The sequence below is a fragment of the Trachinotus anak genome, unplaced genomic scaffold (assembly GCF_046630095.1).
Source record: "Trachinotus anak isolate AG129_WGS33_773 ecotype Australia unplaced genomic scaffold, CSIRO_AGI_Tana_v1 ptg000019l, whole genome shotgun sequence".
Lineage (NCBI taxonomy): Eukaryota > Metazoa > Chordata > Actinopteri > Carangiformes > Carangidae > Trachinotus > Trachinotus anak.
In genome coordinates, this window is record NW_027273870.1 from 15899029 (window position 1) to 15915748 (window position 16720).

General features: G+C 46.9%; 1 protein-coding gene across 10 annotated transcripts in view; it reads left to right on the top strand.

Moving 5' to 3' along the window:
* ank2a (ankyrin 2a, neuronal) overlaps positions 1-16720 on the top strand; it is an 86962-nt gene that overhangs the window by 53616 nt on the left and 16626 nt on the right. For all 10 annotated transcript variants that reach the window (XM_071503949.1, XM_071503957.1, XM_071503951.1 and 7 more), the window contains 5 exons: positions 274-351; positions 597-728; positions 997-1137; positions 1226-1436; positions 1809-1887. In XM_071503949.1, coding sequence (XP_071360050.1) covers positions 274-351; positions 597-728; positions 997-1137; positions 1226-1436; positions 1809-1887 — 641 coding nt within the window. The remainder of the gene's footprint in view (positions 1-273; positions 352-596; positions 729-996; positions 1138-1225; positions 1437-1808; positions 1888-16720) is intronic.

Below are 16720 nucleotides of genomic sequence, written 5' to 3' on the forward strand. Positions count from 1 at the left end.
GTGACCAAATAATCATAGTCCATAAATTCCAGTTTATGTTGATTTATGTCATCATCCAAGCCACCATCACAGATCCATGATTAATTTCAGAGTATTACAGCCCATAACATAGTGTCCTCAGAAAATAATATTATACATCTACACTTATAGATAATATTTTACGTTACTGGTACCTGCAGTGTTATAAAAAATTTACTTTGAGATGTAATTTACACCTTGAACTGCAGGCCATGATATGAAAATTTAATGTTTGGCTTTGGCGGCATTCTTTAGTGGATTGGCAGGATGATGCTGACAGGAAAGAAGAGACACTGGCTATCATTGCAGATCTTCTTGGCTTCAGCTGGACAGGTAAGCTGTCAAATAATATAATTAATTTCTGTTTTAAATCTAAATTTCAAATTATTTAATAGTATGCATTTTCAAGAAAAGCAATATGTGGTTTACTTAATTTGAATTCAAACTGATATATTTGTAAGCAGAACTGGGGGATTGCTGAAAATGCTATAAAGGACTATCTAGCAGCAAAGCACAAAAAATATGATTCTGAATTCTTTTACATTTTTTATCCCTTGTTTTGTTATCTATAACCCCAGAGCTGGCAAGAGAACTGGAATTCAGTGAGGATGATATTCAATTAGTGAGAACAGAGAATCCTAATTCCCTCCAAGAGCAGAGCCATGCCTTGTTGCAGCGCTGGGTTGAGCGGGAAGGTAAACATGCCACAGGTACCATTTTAGTCTAAAAGATTTCAATTTACATTTTACTCATAATTGTCAATGCAGTACTTCAAATCTTGTGAATGTTTCATAATTGTTTGAAAATAGTGAAGACTTTACTATCTTTTTTACATTGATACACTTAGGGTAATTGTGTGAGCACACCCTGTTCAATGAATGCATTTTATCTTTGGTTTTGAATCTATTGGTTGATTTGTGTATATAGTAGACCTATATTCATATTGCAGATTCAGTGTAATCTCACATTCTTCCACAGAGGACTGTCTGATTAAGAGACTAACCAAGATCAACCGAATGGACATCGTCCATCTTATTGAAACCCAGATGAACAAGTCAGTTCAAGAGCAAACGTCTAGAACCTATGCAGAGATAGAGAAGACACTGGACCACAGTGAAGGTAGCAACACTTTTAAACACTCAATTCAGCAATTTTGAATTTCTATTTGTGTTTTCTTGCATTCCTATTCATCGTGTGTGTTTTTCAGTATCAGTAGCCCTATCTTCAGTGCAAGAGGATACAGACAGCCCCAGAGTCGTGAGAAGGGTGGAGTCAGATCGCAGACCACCCCCAGCTGTTTCTGAAGAGGACCTCTCAGTTGCTTCCCTACTGGATATTCCTTCCTGGGCAGAGCCTGTTGGACATACCCACTCAGAAAGCATGCATGGGGACCTGTTGGAGGAGCTTGAGATCCCACAGTAAGTTATTCATGATGATGTAATGATTCCTGAATCTGCAAGATGTATAAACAATGTAATGTGGAGTCACTTCATTTGTCCAACTTCAATTGAGATCCATAGCACACAACAGACATGTCATACAGACATAAAGACATAATCAAGTAGTCAAAACTACTGTCTTTCTGGAGGTCAATATTTCCCAGCATGATAATGGTAGGAAATAGAACAATGCCACATGCTGACACTTACATAGAACATAGCAGGTGCAGTTATTTGCCTTACACCCATTGTTTGTGGGTGTTCCTCTTTTAATCTTTTTAGATTAGGGCCTTGATTTAACATGTTCATGCAAAGTCATATTTTGTGACTAGCGTTCTTTTTGTTTTACAGTGAATTGAACCCTAACCTGTGGACCTCTGAGGATGTAATTACACCTGAACCTACATGTTACAACAACTCGGATGAGCAAGTAAGTACGCTTCCCACTTCAAAAGAAGCAGCATTGGGAAGCCAAACAATTAAGGCTTATGACTCTAAAGTGAAAGACCAGAAAAGTTGCTGCAGTGTTGAAGTTCATTTCATCAGGCTGTTCCAAGGTGACACTGAGGGCCAAGTCAAAGATGATTTCAGCCAAACCTTACCATTGAAGCACTTTGGTTGTGACAATGGGCAAGAGCAGTCACCTGAAATTCTGAAGTTATCATCATCTATATCTGTCAGAGACTTTAGTCTGAGTCTATCAGAGTCAGACCAAGCTGAGACTGACTTTAGTGAACTTTATAATGAGTTTAGCTACTCACTACAGCTTGGCGATACAGAGTCAGCTAAAACCATTGTCAAAAGAATCTCTAATCCAAGCCTGTTAGCATTGCCACCAGAGGATCATCAAGCAACTCTGGCCATGACTGAAGATGCCACAGACACATGTGTAGATCAAAACCACAGGCTCTCTCAGAAGTGTGGTGAGGTCACAGCCCAATTCTTAAAAGTACCGTATGGTCATGACAAGATTCCGCCAGTTTCATGTGTGGACACAAGCTTCCAACTCTTCAAGTCAAACAAGGAAGAAAAGACAAAACCTCAAGTACACAGTGATGGGTACCCAAATAACATGCCCTTCATCGATGATAGTGTTGATGTCCAGTCAACTGCAACCGCTAAGTACAGCATGGTGAAACCATTCAAAATGAGGGTACCAAAGACCATATTGCCACACAGTCTGACAACCAATGACCCAGCTCACATGGCTTGTGACTCAACTGATAGGTACCATACTTGCTGTTCTGTTAGTTCAGATAATGACCATGTCATAGTCAGGGAAAAGACATCCTACTTCTCTGAGCCAAAGATTGCCTCTTCCAGCCTTTTCCTGCCTATCACCAATCTCACGCCACAATCACCTGAACAAGATGTGGCATTACCTTTAACTTTTAGAGAGTATAGCCCTTTGACCCCTGATTCTTTAGAATCTGAGAAGCATTGTGGTTCACTTTCACCTGTCAATGAAAGGGATCTCTTCCCGGCAGAGGCATGGATATTTAATGACTCCATACCTAGAATGTCATCCCCAGAATCTGTAATGTCAATTAGTGATTATAGGGCAATGTCACCTGACTCTCCTCGGGGGGACAAAGGGGTCTTATTCTCAGACTTTTACAGTATATTGGATGATAGCCGGGCACTGTCTCCATTGTCTGATGCATGTAGTACATATGAAGGTACAATTTATTTCACTGAACATATATTACACCCCCATCAGTCACACACAGATAAGCCTGAACCACTTAGTGGTTTGAAAGATTTCTCCGCTGCTGTAATTTCTGAATCCCTTGAATCTTGGAATGAGTATAGACCATTGCCTCTTGACTCTCAGTCCCCTAACTATCATCAACTGAGTGAAGGTGTGGAGATAAAGGGAGAGTTCAGAGCATTTTCACCTGGGACATCAGATATTGAGTATGATAAATTTTTACATAAAGATGTTAATCCTGATAAAAGAGCATCTTCAACTGATCCAATTATATCTATTCATGGACATGGATCTGATGATAATGATTGTCTACCATCTACACCAGAATCTCAGACTTCTCAGTGCAGTTTTTCATTTCTCGAACTCTTGCTCTCAGAACCTGTCCGTGCTCAACTTATGAATCAATATTGTGATTATTATTTACAATATTCAGGAGGAAGTCTGCCTTCACCAGCAAAGATGTCAACCCTGTGCAAAACAGTCTGTAGTGAGGAAATGGGTCAGGGCAGGCCCTTGACACCAGAATATGTTGATTCAAATCACAGTTCCCCTGACAGTCAGGAATTGCTCACATCAAATGGTTATTGCCCACTATGTTTGTCAGGTTCACAGTACAAACATATGCAATTTGATTATGATTATGAGCAGTATTCTATGAATGTTCTTTCATCTCCTCTTGATGAATGGTGGGATGAAAAAAGAACAAGAGAAACAGATGAACAAAAGGTTGTTTCTAATGCAATGTATCATACACATTCAGATGACAAAAGTATCCATAGTGAAGATTCAAGCTGTTCAAGTAAAAACAAACAATTCTTTCAAGTAGGGTCACTGTTATCTGAAGCCCCAGAAACAGTGGGGGAAAATAATCAATCTTATCTTGATTACTGGTTTTCTAAATTGGAACCACAATCCCATGAATACATACCATCACCAGGCCAGTCAAATAATGATCCAACAAACATGACACAACACACCACAAACAACAAAGAAATGAGAAAGTCCCCAAGTTTGGATTGGCTGAAAGACTCATTGAGAAGAAAGACTTACTCATATCAGAAACATCAGGAACAATCAGTGGAAACTTCCCAACTATTCGGAAATGGATCATTATCCAAACCAATTGTCTTCAAGTTGGTGGAAAGGCCGAGATACATTTTAGAGTTTACAAATGAAATGACTCCAACATCAAAAAGTTCCTTTCTTGAAACTTCAAACACAGAGTGCAATTATAAAATATTTGAAGGTGGAAAGACCAAATTAAGTCCACAGTCCAATATATCAAGCATGGATATATTGGACTGTTATGGAACATTATATAATAATATCTTCCTTGAAAAACAATATGATGAAACAATACAGGATTCTCCAATATTAGCAGCTTTGGCAGACATTAGTAGCAGGGCCCTGTCACCAGAATCCGTGTCGTCCGATTTTGACTTTTTGCTCCTGCAGGACTGGTTGGTAGACTTTCGAGCGTCCTCACCAGAATCTGTGGCATCGGTTGAGCAGCCACCTTTGTCTCCTCAAATTACATTTGGCCAGGTGACGAGTCAACATTGTAACTATTACTTACGGTACTCTGGGAGTAGACCAGTGTCACCTCTTTCAACACTGTCAGATGTTGAGTATTCCACGTTTTGTCTCGAGGAGTTGTTTGACGACAACAGAGCAGATTCGCCCGATTCGCTTACTTCACAGATTGAAGGCACAAAAGTAACTGTGTCCGCATCCCAACCACCGTCTGCTGAAAGACCTCTAACGTATGCAGATGTTGTTCGGGGCTGTACGCATGACAAACAAGCAGAGGCTTTGTTGAGCTGTGAACAGTTTGAATCTACACCTTGTTGGTCTCCGTCAGTGTTGTCAGACACAGAGTGCGCTGACACCTCCACGGACCATTGGGCCACCGAGTTAAGGCCGCATTCTCCCGAGTCGGTGGTGTCTCAAAGTGAACTCAGGCCCCTATCTCCTGACTCACCTGTCCCTCAGTTCAGATCCACCCACATCGGCCATGATGTGGATTTGTCGAGGCACAGGTCGTTTACACCAGAATCATCAGTTTCAGACTGGGAGGGCACTGATTTGTGTCTGGAAACCTTGTTTAACGAGACCAGGCCAGAGTCCCCGCAGTCAGTTTTGTCAGACTTTGAACTTGAGAAGTTGTTTAGTAGCAGGGCCCTGTCACCGGAATCCGTGTCTTCCAATTTTGACTTCTTGCTCCTGCAGGACTGGTTGGTAGACTTTCGAGCGTCCTCACCAGAATCTGTGGCATCGGTTGAGCAGCCACCTTTGTCTCCTCAAATTACATTTGGCCAAGTGACGAGTCAACATTGTAACTATTACTTAGGGTACTCTGGGAGTCGACCAGTGTCACCTCTTTCAACACTGTCAGATGTTGAGTATTCCACGTTTTGTCTCGAGGAGTTGTTTGACGACAACAGAGCAGATTCGCCCGATTCGCTTACTTCACAGATTGACGGCACAAAAGTAACTGTGTCCGCATCCCAACCACTGTCTGCTGAAAGACCTCTAACGTATGCAGATGTTGTTCGGGGCTGTACGCATGACAAACAAGCAGAGGCTTTGTTGAGCTGTGAACAGTTTGAATCTACACCTTGTTGGTCTCCGTCAGTGTTGTCAGACACAGAGTGCGCTGACACCTCCACGGACCATTGGGCTACCGAGTTAAGGCCGCATTCTCCCGAGTCGGTGGTGTCTCAAAGTGAACTAAGGCCCCTATCTCCTGACTCACCTGTCCCTCAGTTCAGATCCACCCACATCGGCCACGATGTGGATTTGTCGAGGCACAGGTCGTTTACACCAGAATCATCAGTTTCAGACTGGGAGGGCACTGATTTGTGTCTGGAAACCTTGTTTAACGAGACCAGGCCAGAGTCCCCGCAGTCAGTTTTGTCAGACTTTGAACTTGAGAAGTTGTTTAGTAGCAGAGCCTTGTCACCGGAATCCGTGTCTTCCGATTTTGACTTTTTGCTCCTGCAGGACTGGTTGGTAGACTTTCGAGCGTCCTCACCAGAATCTGTGGCATCGGTTGAGCAGCCACCTTTGTCTCCTCAAATTACATTTGCCCAGGTGACGAGTCAACATTGTAACTATTACTTACGGTACTCTGGGAGTAGACCAGTGTCACCTCTTTCAACACTGTCAGATGTTGAGTATTCCACGTTTTGTCTCGAGGAGTTGTTTGGCGACAACAGAGCAGATTCGCCCAATTCGCTTACTTCACAGATTGAAGGCACAAAAGTAACTGTGTCCGCATCCCAACCACCGTCTGCTGAAAGACCTCTAACGTATGCAGATGTTGTTCGGGGCTGTACGCATGACAAACAAGCAGAGGCTTTGTTGAGCTGTGAACAGTTTGAATCTACACCTTGTTGGTCTCCGTCAGTGTTGTCAGACACAGAGTGCGCTGACACCTCCACGGACCATTGGGCCACCGAGTTAAGGCCGCATTCTCCCGAGTCGGTGGTGTCTCAAAGTGAACTCAGGCCCCTATCTCCTGACTCACCTGTCCCCCAGTTCAGATCCACCCACATCGGCCACGATGTGGATTTGTCGAGGCACAGGTCGTTTACACCAGAATCATCAGTTTCAGACTGGGAGGGCACTGATTTGTGTCTGGAAACCTTGTTTAACGAGACCAGGCCAGAGTCCCCGCAGTCAGTTTTGTCAGACTTTGAACTTGAGAAGTTGTTTAGTAGCAGAGCCTTGTCACCGGAATCCGTGTCTTCCGATTTTGACTTTTTGCTCCTGCAGGACTGGTTGGTAGACTTTCGAGCGTCCTCACCAGAATCTGTGGCATCGGTTGAGCAGCCACCTTTGTCTCCTCAAATTACATTTGGCCAGGTGACGAGTCAACATTGTAACTATTACTTACGGTACTCTGGGAGTAGACCAGTGTCACCTCTTTCAACACTGTCAGATGTTGAGTATTCCACGTTTTGTCTCGAGGAGTTGTTTGACGACAACAGAGCAGATTCGCCCGATTCGCTTACTTCACAGATTGACGGCACAAAAGTAACTGTGTCCGCATCCCAACCACTGTCTGCTGAAAGACCTCTAACGTATGCAGATGTTGTTCGGGGCTGTACGCATGACAAACAAGCAGAGGCTTTGTTGAGCTGTGAACAGTTTGAATCTACACCTTGTTGGTCTCCGTCAGTGTTGTCAGACACAGAGTGCGCTGACACCTCCACGGACCATTGGGCCACCGAGTTAAGGCCGCATTCTCCCGAGTCGGTGGTGTCTCAAAGTGAACTCAGGCCCCTATCTCCTGACTCACCTGTCCCCCAGTTCAGATCCACCCACATCGGCCACGATGTGGATTTGTCGAGGCACAGGTCGTTTACACCAGAATCATCAGTTTCAGACTGGGAGGGCACTGATTTGTGTCTGGAAACCTTGTTTAACGAGACCAGGCCAGAGTCCCCGCAGTCAGTTTTGTCAGACTTTGAACTTGAGAAGTTGTTTAGTAGCAGGGCCCTGTCACCGGAATCCGTGTCTTCCGATTTTGACTTTTTGCTCCTGCAGGACTGGTTGGTAGACTTTCGAGCGTCCTCACCAGAATCTGTGGCATCGGTTGAGCAGCCACCTTTGTCTCCTCAAATTACATTTGGCCAGGTGACGAGTCAACATTGTAACTATTACTTACGGTACTCTGGGAGTAGACCAGTGTCACCTCTTTCAACACTGTCAGATGTTGAGTATTCCACGTTTTGTCTCGAGGAGTTGTTTGGCGACAACAGAGCAGATTCGCCCAATTCGCTTACTTCACAGATTGAAGGCACAAAAGTAACTGTGTCCGCATCCCAACCACCGTCTGCTGAAAGACCTCTAACGTATGCAGATGTTGTTCGGGGCTGTACGCATGACAAACAAGCAGAGGCTTTGTTGAGCTGTGAACAGTTTGAATCTACACCTTGTTGGTCTCCGTCAGTGTTGTCAGACACAGAGTGCGCTGACACCTCCACGGACCATTGGGCCACCGAGTTAAGGCCGCATTCTCCCGAGTCGGTGGTGTCTCAAAGTGAACTCAGGCCCCTATCTCCTGACTCACCTGTCCCCCAGTTCAGATCCACCCACATCGGCCACGATGTGGATTTGTCGAGGCACAGGTCGTTTACACCAGAATCATCAGTTTCAGACTGGGAGGGCACTGATTTGTGTCTGGAAACCTTGTTTAACGAGACCAGGCCAGAGTCCCCGCAGTCAGTTTTGTCAGACTTTGAACTTGAGAAGTTGTTTAGTAGCAGAGCCTTGTCACCGGAATCCGTGTCTTCCGATTTTGACTTTTTGCTCCTACAGGACTGGTTGGTAGACTTTCGAGCGTCCTCACCAGAATCTGTGGCATCGGTTGAGCAGCCACCTTTGTCTCCTCAAATTACATTTGGCCAGGTGACGAGTCAACATTGTAACTATTACTTACGGTACTCTGGGAGTAGTCCAGTGTCACCTCTTTCAACACTGTCAGATGTTGAGTATTCCACGTTTTGTCTCGAGGAGTTGTTTGACGACAACAGAGCAGATTCGCCCGATTCGCTTACTTCACAGATTGAAGGCACAAAAGTAACTGTGTCCGCATCCCAACCACCGTCTGCTGAAAGACCTCTAACGTATGCAGATGTTGTTCGGGGCTGTACGCATGACAAACAAGCAGAGGCTTTGTTGAGCTGTGAACAGTTTGAATCTACACCTTGTTGGTCTCCGTCAGTGTTGTCAGACACAGAGTGCGCTGACACCTCCACGGACCATTGGGCCACCGAGTTAAGGCCGCATTCTCCCGAGTCGGTGGTGTCTCAAAGTGAACTCAGGCCCCTATCTCCTGACTCACCTGTCCCCCAGTTCAGATCCACCCACATCGGCCACGATGTGGATTTGTCGAGGCACAGGTCGTTTACACCAGAATCATCAGTTTCAGACTGGGAGGGCACTGATTTGTGTCTGGAAACCTTGTTTAACGAGACCAGGCCAGAGTCCCCGCAGTCAGTTTTGTCAGACTTTGAACTTGAGAAGTTGTTTAGTAGCAGGGCCCTGTCACCGGAATCCGTCTCTTCCGATTTTGACTTTTTGCTCCTGCAGGACTGGTTGGTAGACTTTCGAGCGTCCTCACCAGAATCTCTGGCATCGGTTGAGCAGCCACCTTTGTCTCCTCAAATTACATTTGGCCAAGTGACGAGTCAACATTGTAACTATTACTTACGGTACTCTGGGAGTAGACCAGTGTCACCTCTTTCAACACTGTCAGATGTTGAGTATTCCACGTTTTGTCTCGAGGAGTTGTTTGACGACAACAGAGCAGATTCGCCCGATTCGCTTACTTCACAGATTGAAGGCACAAAAGTAACTGTGTCCGCATCCCAACCACCGTCTGCTGAAAGACCTCTAACATATGCAGATGTTGTTCGGGGCTGTACGCATGACAAACAAGCAGGGGCTTTGTTGAGCTGTGAACAGTTTGAATCTACACCTTGTTGGTCTCCGTCAGTGTTGTCAGACACAGAGTGCGCTGACACCTCCACGGACCATTGGGCCACCGAGTTAAGGCCGCATTCTCCCGAGTCGGTGGTGTCTCAAAGTGAACTCAGGCCCCTCTCTCCTGACTCACCTGTCCCTCAGTTCAGATCCACCCACATCGGCCACGATGTGGATTTGTCGAGGCACAGGTCGTTTACACCAGAATCATCAGTTTCAGACTGGGAGGGCACTGATTTGTGTCTGGAAACCTTGTTTAACGAGACCAGGCCAGAGTCCCCGCAGTCAGTTTTGTCAGACTTTGAACTTGAGAAGTTGTTTAGTAGCAGAGCCTTGTCACCGGAATCCGTGTCTTCCGATTTTGACTTTTTGCTCCTGCAGGACTGGTTGGTAGACTTTCGAGCGTCCTCACCAGAATCTGTGGCATCGGTTGAGCAGCCACCTTTGTCTCCTCAAATTACATTTGGCCAGGTGACGAGTCAACATTGTAACTATTACTTACGGTACTCTGGGAGTAGACCAGTGTCACCTCTTTCAACACTGTCAGATGTTGAGTATTCCACGTTTTGTCTCGAGGAGTTGTTTGACGACAACAGAGCAGATTCGCCCGATTCGCTTACTTCACAGATTGAAGGCACAAAAGTAACTGTGTCCGCATCCCAACCACCGTCTGCTGAAAGACCTCTAACATATGCAGATGTTGTTCGGGGCTGTACGCATGACAAACAAGCAGGGGCTTTGTTGAGCTGTGAACAGTTTGAATCTACACCTTGTTGGTCTCCGTCAATGTTGTCAGACACAGAGTGCGCTGACACCTCCACGGACCATTGGGCTACCGAGTTAAGGCCGCATTCTCCCGAGTCGGTGGTGTCTCAAAGTGAACTCAGGCCCCTATCTCCTGACTCACCTGTCCCCCAGTTCAGATCCACCTACATCGGCCACGATGTGGATTTGTCGAGGCACAGGTCGTTTACACCAGAATCATCAGTTTCAGACTGGGAGGGCACTGATTTGTGTCTGGAAACCTTGTTTAACGAGACCAGGCCAGAGTCCCCGCAGTCAGTTTTGTCAGACTTTGAACTTGAGAAGTTGTTTAGTAGCAGGGCCCTGTCACCGGAATCCGTGTCTTCCGATTTTGACTTTTTGCTCCTGCAGGACTGGTTGGTAGACTTTCGAGCGTCCTCACCAGAATCTGTGGCATCGGTTGAGCAGCCACCTTTGTCTCCTCAAATTACATTTGGCCAGGTGACGAGTCAACATTGTAACTATTACTTACGGTACTCTGGGAGTAGACCAGTGTCACCTCTTTCAACACTGTCAGATGTTGAGTATTCCACGTTTTGTCTCAAGGAGTTGTTTGACGACGACAGAGCAGATTCGCCCGATTCGCTTACTTCACAGATTGAAGGCACAAAAGTAACTGTGTCCGCATCCCAACCACCGTCTGCTGAAAGACCTCTAACGTATGCAGATGTTGTTCGGGGCTGTACGCATGACAAACAAGCAGAGGCTTTGTTGAGCTGTGAACAGTTTGAATCTACACCTTGTTGGTCTCCGTCAGTGTTGTCAGACACAGAGTGCGCTGACACCTCCACGGACCATTGGGCTACCGAGTTAAGGCCGCATTCTCCCGAGTCGGTGGTGTCTCAAAGTGAACTCAGGCCCCTCTCTCCTGACTCACCTGTCCCTCAGTTCAGATCCACCCACATCGGCCACGATGTGGATTTGTCGAGGCACAGGTCGTTTACACCAGAATCATCAGTTTCAGACTGGGAGGGCACTGATTTGTGTCTGGAAACCTTGTTTAACGAGACCAGGCCAGAGTCCCCGCAGTCAGTTTTGTCAGACTTTGAACTTGAGAAGTTGTTTAGTAGCAGAGCCTTGTCACCGGAATCCGTGTCTTCCGATTTTGACTTTTTGCTCCTGCAGGACTGGTTGGTAGACTTTCGAGCGTCCTCACCAGAATCTGTGGCATCGGTTGAGCAGCCACCTTTGTCTCCTCAAATTACATTTGGCCAGGTGACGAGTCAACATTGTAACTATTACTTACGGTACTCTGGGAGTAGACCAGTGTCACCTCTTTCAACACTGTCAGATGTTGAGTATTCCACGTTTTGTCTCGAGGAGTTGTTTGACGACAACAGAGCAGATTCGCCCGATTCGCTTACTTCACAGATTGAAGGCACAAAAGTAACTGTGTCCACATCCCAACCACCGTCTGCTGAAAGACCTCTAACATATGCAGATGTTGTTCGGGGCTGTACGCATGACAAACAAGCAGAGGCTTTGTTGAGCTGTGAACAGTTTGAATCTACACCTTGTTGGTCTCCGTCAGTGTTGTCAGACACAGAGTGCGCTGACACCTCCACGGACCATTGGGCCACCGAGTTAAGGCCGCATTCTCCCGAGTCGGTGGTGTCTCAAAGTGAACTCAGGCCCCTATCTCCTGACTCACCTGTCCCCCAGTTCAGATCCACCCACATCGGCCACGATGTGGATTTGTCGAGGCACAGGTCGTTTACACCAGAATCATCAGTTTCAGACTGGGAGGGCACTGATTTGTGTCTGGAAACCTTGTTTAACGAGACCAGGCCAGAGTCCCCGCAGTCAGTTTTGTCAGACTTTGAACTTGAGAAGTTGTTTAGTAGCAGGGCCCTGTCACCGGAATCCGTCTCTTCCGATTTTGACTTTTTGCTCCTGCAGGACTGGTTGGTAGACTTTCGAGCGTCCTCACCAGAATCTCTGGCATCGGTTGAGCAGCCACCTTTGTCTCCTCAAATTACATTTGGCCAAGTGACGAGTCAACATTGTAACTATTACTTACGGTACTCTGGGAGTAGACCAGTGTCACCTCTTTCAACACTGTCAGATGTTGAGTATTCCACGTTTTGTCTCGAGGAGTTGTTTGACGACAACAGAGCAGATTCGCCCGATTCGCTTACTTCACAGATTGAAGGCACAAAAGTAACTGTGTCCGCATCCCAACCACCGTCTGCTGAAAGACCTCTAACATATGCAGATGTTGTTCGGGGCTGTACGCATGACAAACAAGCAGGGGCTTTGTTGAGCTGTGAACAGTTTGAATCTACACCTTGTTGGTCTCCGTCAGTGTTGTCAGACACAGAGTGCGCTGACACCTCCACGGACCATTGGGCCACCGAGTTAAGGCCGCATTCTCCCGAGTCGGTGGTGTCTCAAAGTGAACTCAGGCCCCTCTCTCCTGACTCACCTGTCCCTCAGTTCAGATCCACCCACATCGGCCACGATGTGGATTTGTCGAGGCACAGGTCGTTTACACCAGAATCATCAGTTTCAGACTGGGAGGGCACTGATTTGTGTCTGGAAACCTTGTTTAACGAGACCAGGCCAGAGTCCCCGCAGTCAGTTTTGTCAGACTTTGAACTTGAGAAGTTGTTTAGTAGCAGAGCCTTGTCACCGGAATCCGTGTCTTCCGATTTTGACTTTTTGCTCCTGCAGGACTGGTTGGTAGACTTTCGAGCGTCCTCACCAGAATCTGTGGCATCGGTTGAGCAGCCACCTTTGTCTCCTCAAATTACATTTGGCCAGGTGACGAGTCAACATTGTAACTATTACTTACGGTACTCTGGGAGTAGACCAGTGTCACCTCTTTCAACACTGTCAGATGTTGAGTATTCCACGTTTTGTCTCGAGGAGTTGTTTGACGACAACAGAGCAGATTCGCCCGATTCGCTTACTTCACAGATTGAAGGCACAAAAGTAACTGTGTCCGCATCCCAACCACCGTCTGCTGAAAGACCTCTAACATATGCAGATGTTGTTCGGGGCTGTACGCATGACAAACAAGCAGGGGCTTTGTTGAGCTGTGAACAGTTTGAATCTACACCTTGTTGGTCTCCGTCAATGTTGTCAGACACAGAGTGCGCTGACACCTCCACGGACCATTGGGCTACCGAGTTAAGGCCGCATTCTCCCGAGTCGGTGGTGTCTCAAAGTGAACTCAGGCCCCTATCTCCTGACTCACCTGTCCCCCAGTTCAGATCCACCTACATCGGCCACGATGTGGATTTGTCGAGGCACAGGTCGTTTACACCAGAATCATCAGTTTCAGACTGGGAGGGCACTGATTTGTGTCTGGAAACCTTGTTTAACGAGACCAGGCCAGAGTCCCCGCAGTCAGTTTTGTCAGACTTTGAACTTGAGAAGTTGTTTAGTAGCAGGGCCCTGTCACCGGAATCCGTGTCTTCCGATTTTGACTTTTTGCTCCTGCAGGACTGGTTGGTAGACTTTCGAGCGTCCTCACCAGAATCTGTGGCATCGGTTGAGCAGCCACCTTTGTCTCCTCAAATTACATTTGGCCAGGTGACGAGTCAACATTGTAACTATTACTTACGGTACTCTGGGAGTAGACCAGTGTCACCTCTTTCAACACTGTCAGATGTTGAGTATTCCACGTTTTGTCTCGAGGAGTTGTTTGACGACGACAGAGCAGATTCGCCCGATTCGCTTACTTCACAGATTGAAGGCACAAAAGTAACTGTGTCCGCATCCCAACCACCGTCTGCTGAAAGACCTCTAACGTATGCAGATGTTGTTCGGGGCTGTACGCATGACAAACAAGCAGAGGCTTTGTTGAGCTGTGAACAGTTTGAATCTACACCTTGTTGGTCTCCGTCAGTGTTGTCAGACACAGAGTGCGCTGACACCTCCACGGACCATTGGGCTACCGAGTTAAGGCCGCATTCTCCCGAGTCGGTGGTGTCTCAAAGTGAACTCAGGCCCCTCTCTCCTGACTCACCTGTCCCTCAGTTCAGATCCACCCACATCGGCCACGATGTGGATTTGTCGAGGCACAGGTCGTTTACACCAGAATCATCAGTTTCAGACTGGGAGGGCACTGATTTGTGTCTGGAAACCTTGTTTAACGAGACCAGGCCAGAGTCCCCGCAGTCAGTTTTGTCAGACTTTGAACTTGAGAAGTTGTTTAGTAGCAGAGCCTTGTCACCGGAATCCGTGTCTTCCGATTTTGACTTTTTGCTCCTGCAGGACTGGTTGGTAGACTTTCGAGCGTCCTCACCAGAATCTGTGGCATCGGTTGAGCAGCCACCTTTGTCTCCTCAAATTACATTTGGCCAGGTGACGAGTCAACATTGTAACTATTACTTACGGTACTCTGGGAGTAGACCAGTGTCACCTCTTTCAACACTGTCAGATGTTGAGTATTCCACGTTTTGTCTCGAGGAGTTGTTTGACGACAACAGAGCAGATTCGCCCGATTCGCTTACTTCACAGATTGAAGGCACAAAAGTAACTGTGTCCGCATCCCAACCACCGTCTGCTGAAAGACCTCTAACATATGCAGATGTTGTTCGGGGCTGTACGCATGACAAACAAGCAGGGGCTTTGTTGAGCTGTGAACAGTTTGAATCTACACCTTGTTGGTCTCCGTCAATGTTGTCAGACACAGAGTGTGCTGACACCTCCACGGACCATTGGGCTACCGAGTTAAGGCCGCATTCTCCCGAGTCGGTGGTGTCTCAAAGTGAACTCAGGCCCCTATCTCCTGACTCACCTGTCCCCCAGTTCAGATCCACCTACATCGGCCACGATGTGGATTTGTCGAGGCACAGGTCGTTTACACCAGAATCATCAGTTTCAGACTGGGAGGGCACTGATTTGTGTCTGGAAACCTTGTTTAACGAGACCAGGCCAGAGTCCCCGCAGTCAGTTTTGTCAGACTTTGAACTTGAGAAGTTGTTTAGTAGCAGGGCCCTGTCACCGGAATCCGTGTCTTCCGATTTTGACTTTTTGCTCCTGCAGGACTGGTTGGTAGACTTTCGAGCGTCCTCACCAGAATCTGTGGCATCGGTTGAGCAGCCACCTTTGTCTCCTCAAATTACATTTGGCCAGGTGACGAGTCAACATTGTAACTATTACTTACGGTACTCTGGGAGTAGACCAGTGTCACCTCTTTCAACACTGTCAGATGTTGAGTATTCCACGTTTTGTCTCGAGGAGTTGTTTGACGACAACAGAGCAGATTCGCCCGATTCGCTTACTTCACAGATTGAAGGCACAAAAGTAACTGTGTCCGCATCCCAACCACCGTCTGCTGAAAGACCTCTAACGTATGCAGATGTTGTTCGGGGCTGTACGCATGACAAACAAGCAGAGGCTTTGTTGAGCTGTGAACAGTTTGAATCTACACCTTGTTGGTCTCCGTCAGTGTTGTCAGACACAGAGTGCGCTGACACCTCCACGGACCATTGGGCTACCGAGTTAAGGCCGCATTCTCCCGAGTCGGTGGTGTCTCAAAGTGAACTCAGGCCCCTCTCTCCTGACTCACCTGTCCCTCAGTTCAGATCCACCCACATCGGCCACGATGTGGATTTGTCGAGGCACAGGTCGTTTACACCAGAATCATCAGTTTCAGACTGGGAGGGCACTGATTTGTGTCTGGAAACCTTGTTTAACGAGACCAGGCCAGAGTCCCCGCAGTCAGTTTTGTCAGACTTTGAACTTGAGAAGTTGTTTAGTAGCAGAGCCTTGTCACCGGAATCCGTGTCTTCCGATTTTGACTTTTTGCTCCTGCAGGACTGGTTGGTAGACTTTCGAGCGTCCTCACCAGAATCTGTGGCATCGGTTGAGCAGCCACCTTTGTCTCCTCAAATTACATTTGGCCAGGTGACGAGTCAACATTGTAACTATTACTTACGGTACTCTGGGAGTAGACCAGTGTCACCTCTTTCAACACTGTCAGATGTTGAGTATTCCACGTTTTGTCTCGAGGAGTTGTTTGACGACAACAGAGCAGATTCGCCCGATTCGCTTACTTCACAGATTGAAGGCACAAAAGTAACTGTGTCCACATCCCAACCACCGTCTGCTGAAAGACCTCTAACGTATGCAGATGTTGTTCGGGGCTGTACGCATGACAAACAAGCAGAGGCTTTGTTGAGCTGTGAACAGTTTGAATCTACACCTTGTTGGTCTCCGTCAGTGTTGTCAGACACAGAGTGCGCTGACACCTCCACGGACCATTGGGCTACCGAGTTAAGGCCGCATTCTCCCGAGTCGGTGG